The 9,539-nt window shown below is 45.8% G+C and overlaps 1 protein-coding gene across 8 annotated transcripts in view; it reads left to right on the top strand.

The window, feature by feature from the left end:
- Positions 1-9,539, top strand: part of LOC113423225 (uncharacterized) — a 22,243-nt gene extending 12,704 nt beyond the window's left edge. For all 8 annotated transcript variants that reach the window (XM_087972534.1, XM_087972535.1, XM_087972529.1 and 5 more), the window contains exons 10-18: positions 1,224-1,453; positions 2,291-2,507; positions 3,390-3,463; positions 4,160-4,277; positions 5,399-5,482; positions 5,952-6,065; positions 6,543-6,653; positions 7,407-7,467; positions 8,671-9,539. In XM_087972534.1, the coding sequence (XP_087828660.1) occupies positions 1,224-1,453; positions 2,291-2,507; positions 3,390-3,463; positions 4,160-4,277; positions 5,399-5,482; positions 5,952-6,065; positions 6,543-6,653; positions 7,407-7,467; positions 8,671-9,194 (1,533 nt within the window). In that variant the 3' untranslated portion in view covers positions 9,195-9,539. The remainder of the gene's footprint in view (positions 1-1,223; positions 1,454-2,290; positions 2,508-3,389; positions 3,464-4,159; positions 4,278-5,398; positions 5,483-5,951; positions 6,066-6,542; positions 6,654-7,406; positions 7,468-8,670) is intronic.

Below are 9,539 nucleotides of genomic sequence, written 5' to 3'. Positions count from 1 at the left end.
CTGACTAGGTAACAATATCAGTGCTAGAAGGGAGTGGGGTTTGCAGGGAGGAGGAGGGGGAGGAGGGGGGAGGAGGAACATCAACCTGGAATCTCTAAGGATATATCTAGTAGTAACATAGAAGAGAATATTTATAGCTTATGGTTGAATTGTGGGGTCCTTGGTGCTCTCTGAGTTTGGTTATTTCCTTGCAGGGGTTTCATTACCTGACTAGGTAACAATATCAGTGCTAGAAGGGAGTGGGGTTTGCAAGGGGAGGGGAGGAGGAGGAGGAGGGGGGAGGAGGAACATCAACCTGGAATCTCTAAGGATATATCTAGTAGTAACATAGAAGAGAATATTTATAGCTTATGATTGAATTGTGGGGTCCTTGATGCTCTCTTGAGCTTGGTCATTCCCCAACTAGGTAACATCATCAGTGCTAGAAGGGAGTTGGGTTTGCAAGGAGGAGGAGGAGAGGGAGGAGGGGGAGGGGGAGGAGGAGGAGGAGGAACATCAACCTGGAATCTCTAAGGATATATCTAGTAGCAACATAGAAGAGAATATATAGCTTATGGTTGAATTGTGGGGTCCTTGATGCTCTCTTGAGCTTGGTTATTTCCTTGCAGGGGTTTCATTCCCCACCTAGGTAACATCATCAGTGCTAGAAGGGAGTTGGGTTTGCAAGGAGGAGGAGGAGAGGGAGGAGGGGAGGGGAGGAGGAGGAGGAGGAGGAACATCAACCTGGAATCTCTAAGGATATATCTAGTAGCAACATAGAAGAGAATATATAGCTTATGGTTGAATTGTGGGGTCCTTGATGCTCTCTTGAGCTTGGTTATTTCCTTGCAGGGGTTTCATTCCCCACCTAGGTAACATCATCAGTGCTAGAAGGGAGTTGGGTTTGCAAGGAGGAGGAGGAGAGGGAGGAGGGGAGGGGGGAGGAGGAGGAGGAGGAACATCAACCTGGAATCTCTAAGGATATATCTAGTAGCAACATAGAAGAGAATATATAGCTTATGGTTGAATTGTGGGGTCCTTGATGCTCTCTTGAGCTTGGTTATTTCCTTGCAGGGGTTTCATTCCCCACCTAGGTAACATCATCAGTGCTAGAAGGGAGTTGGGTTTATGATCATAGGTCGAGAGGACTACCTGTAATTTTGCCCAGTTGAACCCAGCTCACGTGGGCCAGGTGAACTGATCTGAAAACTTGACACTATTCACTCCTGCTATTCTTCTCCCAGTCGAAGGAAGAGCTTTCTTCTATAGCAGCTGAGAGCCACCAAAGGCTGGCAGCTCTTTTAGAAAAGCTGCATCTTCTGGAAGAGGAGGAAAAGTCCCAAGCTAACCACATCCGGGCTCTGGAGGACAAGTTGCTGGAAGAGAAGGAGAAACACCATCTCGAAAGAACGGAGGAGCTGCAAGGCCAGGAGGAGACCAAGAAAGCTCTGCAGGCAAGCTGTGAAAATCTCAGGTAAGAAGCATTCAGACCTTCATCCCAACTTGGGGACCATCATCAAATGCTTCAGGAGGACGTCAAGCTGCTGCGAAAAGAAAATCTCTGTATATGTGTGTGTGGTTTGTTTTTTTTGCCCGTGCATAACGTGTGTAAGGATAGACAGTCTGTCTGTCACAATTTCAACTCATCAAATATTTCTATGGTCTTTTAGAGTTGCCAACAGAAAGGGAGGAGGAACCAGTGGGCAGCTTGCATTCCATAAATGTTTTCAAAGATAGTAACTAGGTGACCGAAGTTTCTGCCCCGCAAAATTCTAACTGGAGAGCATGATTGATGGCTCTTGGCTATGGATGTGTCCCATTGGAGAATATGAATTACGATACACCCAGAAGGGTTGGGGAAAACCAGGGTCAAGGGTGACAATGAATGATGTGTCTCAGAGTCAGCTACACCCAGGCAGTTCTGGCATGTTTATTCCTAATAAATCTTCTTTAAGTTTTGGAAGTTTGGCTCGAGACTCATGGTTTAAATGGGGTTAAGTGCCGGAATCCTGACATCCAGCCTCTTTGGCTAGGAAGTGGTGCAGCTCAAACCATGGATGTGCAACTTTATTCCTTGAGCATATCCATTTCACTGGCGTTCCAAGGCAGTTGACCAACCTACTTGAGCCAAGAGAACCAGGTAGCCTAATGGTTAGAGGGGTTGGTCTGAAAAGGAACTGCCCTCTATGTTCCTCAAAGGCAACGCCACGGGTGCAAAAATCAGTTCCCCGGTTCCTTTCCAGGTGGCTTTGAAGAATCCACAAACACTTTTTCATGGACCTTCTACCTTCTCTTCCCCTTGGTTCTGTAGGGAATCTCAGGTCCAATTACAGGAGGAGAAAGGTCTTCTGCAGGTTCACTGCCAGGACCTTGAAAGGCAAGCTGAAGAGTTGGGCAAGCGATTGGACGAGCAACAGTCCATCTCCCAAGACTGGAGAAACCGATGGGAGGAAGGAAATGCCGCTTTGAAGACCAAGGAAGAAGAGCTGGAGAAAATGAATGCCCAGAGCCAGGCTCTTCAAGCCAAGGTGTGGCCAACAGTTTCTTGATAAGTTTTCCTCCCTTTCCTTTGATCTTTCAGCTGTAGGCAAGGATCAGTAGGGTCCCTGGTGCTCTCCTGAGCTTGGTGGTGGTTTTCTTGCAGACTTTTAAATACCCAAACTAGGTAACATCATCAGTCCTAGAAGGGAGGTGGGTTTTTTGGAGAAGGAGGAAGAGGAGGAAGAGGAGGAAGGAGGACTGTGGGATCCTTGGTGTTCTCTGAGCTTGGTGGTTTTCTTGCAGACCTTTCATTACCCAAACTAGGTAACATTATCAGTCCTAGAAGGGAGGTGGGTTTTTGGAGGAGGGGAGGAGGGGAAGGAGGAAGAAGAGGAGGAGGAGACGGAGGGAGGGAGGGAGGGAGAAGGAGAGAGGGAGGAGGAGGAGGAGGAGGAAAAGAAGAAGTAGAAGAAGAAGAAGAAGAAGAAGAAGAAGAAGAGGAGGAGGAGGAGGAGGAGGAGAGGAGAGGAGGAGGAGGAGGAGGAGGAGGAGGAGGAGGAGGAGGAGGAGGAGGAGGAGGAGGAGGAGGAGGAGGAGGAGGAGGAATAAGAGGACTGTGGGATCCTTGGTTGTTTCCTTACAAATGTTTCATTTCCCAAACTAGTTAACATCATCAGTGCAGTGATGACGTTACCTAGTTTGGGTAATGAAACATGTGCAGGAAAACAACCAAACTCAGAGAGCACCATTACTCCTCATTTTCAACCCTGAGTTACAAATATTCTCCTTTATTGGTCTGCCTTTTTTGGATCTTGTCACAGCTGGTGCCACATGTTTAAGTCTCAGTGATGCCCTGGAGAACATCTGCAGCAGCATCTCAGGGCTGGCATGCCTCTTGCCTGCTTACTTGGGCTCTTGTTTCTTGGTAGAACGCAGAATGGAGTTTGGAGAAGCAGAGGCTGCAGCAACTGGTCCATGCTTTGGAGGAGCAACTTACCGAAAAGTAAGGAAAACAAGAGAGCAAGACAGGGATCTCAAGGTATAAATGACCACTAGATCTCCACAGGAAGTGATCTGTCCATGTTCTCCAGGAAACAAAAGGCACTTTTGACAGACAAGGCTGTTATGTCGTGGCAAATTCCACCCAACAGTAATAACAATACTGTACTGAGCCACGGTGGCGCAGTGGTTAGAATGCGGTACTGCAGGCTAGTTCTGCTGACTGCCAGCTGCCTGCAATTTGGCAGTCCAAATATCACCGGGCTCAAGGTGGACTCAGCCTCCCATCCTTCCGAGGTGGGTAAAATGAGGACCCAGTTTGTTGGGGGCAAGAGGCTGACTCTGTGCTTAGAGAGGGCTGTAAAAGCACTGTGAAGCGGTATGTAAGTCTAAGTGCTATTTCTATTTCTGGAGGAAGAAAGCAAAATGTTAGAAAATGCCAGGTTCCCATAACGGGCAATGCACTTTCTACGAAGACTGTTGTTTCCACTGCATAAAACAGGAAGAAAAACTTTTCAGATCTACAGGGAATGTTATTGAACTTTTGTTTCCTATAATCTCTGGAGGCCTCCATCTTCCTCTGCTGTTGCTTCTTCATTTGGACTCGTTTTTAAAGTCATTTTGTGCCCAAAGACACAAAGCATTGGGTTTGGTTTCCAGGAGGTGCTGCAATTTAGTTCAAAAGAATTCTTATCCCCAGGGACCAAGCCTTGAGAGATCTCAGGATGACCAAAGATGTAGACAGAACTGTGTTGGAGACGAGAACTTCCTCAGAGACGAAGATAACAAGACAAGGTCTGGGGACCTTTTGTGAGAAGGTTAGTTCTGGTATTGTGGTTCTCTGGCAGCAGGTGCGGATGGCTGAGGTCTCTGAGAGCATGGGCAACTCGGGAGTGAGGCTGGAAGGGGACGGCCCCTCCCATAAGGGATAAAAGCCAGCCTTTGGGGTTGGCTTCTTTGCAGGAAGCAAAGAAGTTCTTTATGCTCAGAGACCTCGTTGAAGCCCTGCTTGCTCCGGTTTGTTTTTTTGAAACGTCTGGCTTTGGATATTTATCTGCAATTAGTCTTTTATTCTTGGCAGCCTTTCGCAACTTTGAAAGGGCTTTGCTCTTTTCTGGGACAATTAGTTTTAATGACTCTTTGCCGTGAATGAACAGAATTCACAGAGACGCATTAAAAAGGTTTGCTTTTATATATACTTTGTGTTTCTTTGATTTGAACGAGGCTTGGGTCAGAACACCTGGTCAAGAAGACATGTCAGTTGGATCTGGCACCCACCTCGAACACGTTTGAGCTACACGTAGAAGGCACCTCCATGCTCCATCCCAGCTGCTATGAGACCAGTGAGCTTGGGAGACATCCAATGGGCCATGGTGAAAAACCAGGTCTAGCTGGGCCTTCTTGACCCAATGAAATTTTTGAATTAGGATTGATTATTTTTGAACAAGAGGGAAGGTCTGAGGTAATTATTCCCTTAGTTTGAAGAGCAGAGCGCAATTGGTCATGCTACATAACCTTATAGACTTTAACCAGGAGAATAACGAAGTGTTTGGAAGGGTGCAGTGGCCTGGAGGTGGAGCTATCGCTTCACAATCAGGAGGCCTGTGAGTTCGATTCTTGGTAGAGGCAGATATTTCTCTCTCTGGGCACACTGAGAATATTATCGGATGAACAAAACTCCGCATTGGTGACAGGAAGGACATCCGGCCATTAAACACTCTGCTAGCTTCATTCAGTTGCCCAGATTCCATCCATTTTGCAATCGATGAATAAGGAAGCAATTGCTCGAAGAGATACCTTAGAAGGTCACAATAGTTCATAATCTGCAATCAGTTCACAAAAATCTTGAGCTGTGTGGGTTAATTTCCCATGTCATAAAGGAGAAGTGACAATCAGGAAATTCTTGCTGACCCAGAGCTATTTTTCACCCCCTTTCTAGGGGCGTCCTAGTGGCCTGGAGGCAAAGATTGTTGGGAATCAGCTGGAAGGTCTCAGGCTACAACATCATTCAGTGACTGAGCAGGTGAGATTTTTATTTTATTTATTTTTCAAGCGATTATAAGATAACAGGTATAAATATAAACATAGTTATGAATACATGAAATGGGTACATATAAGAAAAATAAAAGAAACAATAGGACAGGGACGGTAGGCACATCGGTGCGCTTATGCACGCCCCCTACAGACCTCTTAGGAAAGGGGTGAGGTCAATAGTAGACAGTCTAAGGTTAAAGTTTTTGAGGTTTGGGGAAGAAACCAGAGAGATTTGGATTTTTAGTTACAGTTTGTATGTACTTTGTTTTTGGACTGAATTTTCTCCACTTAAAAGGCTGTTCCTGGAAGTATTTTTCTCCAGTCGAAGATAACCTGGACATTGGGGGCAGAGTTGGAGATAATAAAGGGACTGTCCTTGTTTATTTGACTGTGTTGCCTTTGTGCCACGCCCCTTTGGGTCATCACACAGAATATTACATGTTTCTGTTCTCCAAAAGCTGAAGGAACTGTTCAGACAGAGGCAACAGCAGCAAGCAGGAGCCAGGAAGCATCAGGACGGGGGACTCAAGGAAAAGAGCTCAATGGCACCTCAGAATGTTCCACGAGTGCTGGTGAGATGCCATCTTCCCATCACCTCGATGGGCCACCCGTTGAATCCCAGCTGTGTGGATACCAACCTTGTTTTGGGGAGGTGGGGAACACGGGTGACCCAACGGTCCTAGAATGGGTTCTAGGTCCTTCAACTTTAGGTGGGAGGATATCAGATTCTGGAGCATACCAATGCGTGTTTTGCAGGGGTTATTCCGTTAGCCATGGTAGGATGCTGGACCAAGCCGTGCTTTAGATCAAGAGTCTCCAACCTTGGCCACTTTTAAGACTTGTGGACTTCAACTCCCAGAATTCTGGGAGTTGAAGTCCACAAGTCTTAAAAGTGGCCAAGGTTGGAGACCCCCTGCTTTAAGATTGATCCAACCGCTTGGTTTTCCTCACAAGATGTGATTTTTGAGGATGGGGTCTTAGCCTCGAAGATGAAGAACCACCAGCAATGCCCCAGAACGACTTCCAGTTTGCTTTTCCCCACTTCACAGGGACGCCTCGGAGTTTCACCAGAAGAAAGACATTGGGAAGCTGGAGACACCTCCAAAAGGGAGGAAGAAGAAGAGAGCCTTCGGCAGCAGCTGAAAGCAAAAACCGATGTGGTAAGCACAACTCATTTGCAGGCTGCGTCCTCAAAATAATAACGGCAGGGAAAGAAGGCTGTTTTGGTCACTCACACCTCAGTAGAGGGAAGGTGCTCCTGAAGATAACTCGACCCATGTATGGGATGGCTATAAGACAAGGAGACTCAAGAAAGATGGATGAGGATTGAAGCTAAGCAGACATTTCTTCTATTTTCGTTCATCTTCTTTCTTGACTTGGGATTCTTGACATGGGTTTAGACTGCAAGGTAAAGTTTCCCCTCGCACAAATGCGTGCTAGTCATTTCCGGCTCTAGGGGGCGCTGCTCATCTCCATCACAAAGCCGAAGAAGAGCCAGCGCTGCTGTCCGAAGACGTCTCCGTGGTCATTTGGCCGGTAGGACTAAACGCCAAAGACGCACGGAACGCTGTTCCCTTCCCACCAAAGGGGTCCCTATTTTTTTCTACTTGCATTTTTACATTTTTTTTCGAACTGCTAGGTTGGCAGAAGCTGCTGGGACAAGGAACGGGAGCTCACTCCATTCCACGGCGCTAGGGATTCGAACCCCCGAACTGCCAACTGTTGCAAGCATTCCATGACTGATTTGAGCTTTGGAGAAAAGTTTATTTGAAAAAAAAAAAAAAAAAGGGCAGGATCAAAATAATTTTAAGTAAGATCCAAAAGTGAAGGCTAGCTGCCTTCTGGCTGCAGGCTCTCAAAGGTTCCCGGCTGTCTCTTTGCAGGATTGTTAAATTTTGTTTCTTCACTTCCAGATTTCCACCATGGCCTGTGAAATTCAAACTTTGAAAGAGAAAAATGAGAACTTAATGCAAGGTGAGGAGTTTTTAGCTCTTATTTCAGTGAGGTCCCAGCTTTACTGCAAGATGATTCAAATCCTTTTATTTGAATATATTCATATTCATCTCTCTCTCTCTCTCTGTCTCTCTCTGTCTCTCTCCCTCCCTCCCTCTCTCTCTCTCCCAGCTTTACTGCAAGATGATTCAAATCCTTTTATTTGAATATATTCATATTCATCTCTCTCTCTCTCTCTGTCTCTCTCTGTCTCTCTCCCTCCCTCCCTCTCTCTCTCTCCAGCTTTACTGCAAGATGATTCAAATCCTTTTATTTGAATATATTCATATTCATCTCTCTCTCTCTCTGTCTCTCTCTGTCTCTCCCTCCCTCTCTCTCCCAGCTTTACTGCAAGATGATTCAAATCCTTTTATTTGAATATATTCATATTCATCTCTCTCTCTCTCTCTCTCTCCCTCCCTCCCTCTCTCTCTCTCCCAGCTTTACTGCAAGATGATTCAAATCCTTATTGCCCACTTAGCTTTCGTAGGCCTCTGCTAACATCATCAGAGTATAAAACTACCATTAAAGTTTTATACATGGTTTTATACATGGATAAAGTTTTATACATGGATAAAGGCACATATCTCTTCAATGGTAGTTTTACACTCTGACAATGTCATTAGAGGCTAACGAAAGCTAAGTGGACAATATAGTTTTAGTTCCAGGATTGTGAGGTCTGCCTCTTCTTTTATAGCTATACCTGGAACTCGTATTTTAGTTCAGCCCCTTTTATCATCCAGTGTTTTATGGAAAATATCCCAATTTTGTTCATGTGACTCTGGAGATGCTGCTACGGTTGTTAAGTGTGAAAAACGGTGATACATCACTTTTTTTTTTAGTGTTGCGGTAGCTTTAAATGATCCCAAAGTTGCTTTTTTTCCCCAAGGGGCAACTGGTTTTTCTTCGAAGATGTTTTGCTTCTTCGGATCTTCTTCTTCAGAACTGAAGGAAGCTTCTTGGGCGAGAAGCGAAACATCTTCAAAGAAAAACAAGGAAACTCCAGTTGCCTCGTGGGGAAAAAAATAAAAAATAAAAAGCACCTTTGGGACAACCATGAACTGGAGGATTGAGCCTCTCCACAGACATCTCAACGGTCACTGAATGGACTGTTGTAAGCTGAGGACGAACTGTAGGGAGTGGACGGTCGTTAAAACAAAGCTTGGCTCTTTTTCCCCCCAACAGCCAAACTGAGATTCCAGGAGCAGATTCAGGAGATCCGCCAGCTTTCAAAGCGACCGTCGGCAAAGAGTCACAAGGAAATGCAGGTTCCAAGACTTCCCACCAGCCCCGCAGATGATGTGCAAACTACTTATTGCCATGAGATTCTGGAGGTTCCCTCACGGAAGGATGAAGCTCCATCCTCTTCCCAACACGCAGAGATACAGGAGCCGTCCGAAGCCTGCGCTGTGGGGCAGCCAAGTGACGCCCCTTCGAGTATCGGGATGGTGCAAAAGGCCTCCTTGCTTCTACCTTCCGGCGCATCTCATCAACCACACGGGATCTCCTCCGATACATCTTCAGCATTGGACAAGCTTTTATTAGCCCCCGTGGCTTCTCCAATCGTCCCCCTAAAGCATGTGGAGGATGAAGCTTTACTCAGACCCTGGAGCCCAGGGCTTTTGTCCCCCAAGCCTTTTGGGGCTCCAAGACCATGGTCCCCTTTTCGAGAGAGGGCCGAATCGCCGGAGAACAGAAGAGGAGTGTAGCAACCAAGGTTGGTTCGTGGGGACAGAAGAAACATCAGCCCGGGGATCTGACCTTAGGAAGGATGCACTGAGATTTTTTCTTCTTTCTCCTGCTTTCTAAAATATATATTTTTATTTTTTATTTTTAACAAGAAACATAAACAAACACAAAAACACAAAACAAAGTCTTTCCATTGCACAGTGTGTTGGTTGGTACCTATCTCTCGTGCACGATATCAACAGTCTTTCCTTCCTAATTTTATGTTACAATTCACAATGTATAAAACTACTGTCCTCTTGATATCGTACTATTATCAAATCATTGTTAAGACTGTAATTACAATAAAATATATTATGATGATGTTA

This window comes from Notechis scutatus, chromosome 11 (assembly GCF_049901735.1).
Source record: "Notechis scutatus isolate UNSWTSFEM ecotype Mainland chromosome 11, rNotScu1.2, whole genome shotgun sequence".
Taxonomy (NCBI): Eukaryota; Metazoa; Chordata; class Lepidosauria; order Squamata; family Elapidae; genus Notechis; species Notechis scutatus.
This window is presented reverse-complemented; position numbering and strand designations above follow the sequence as displayed.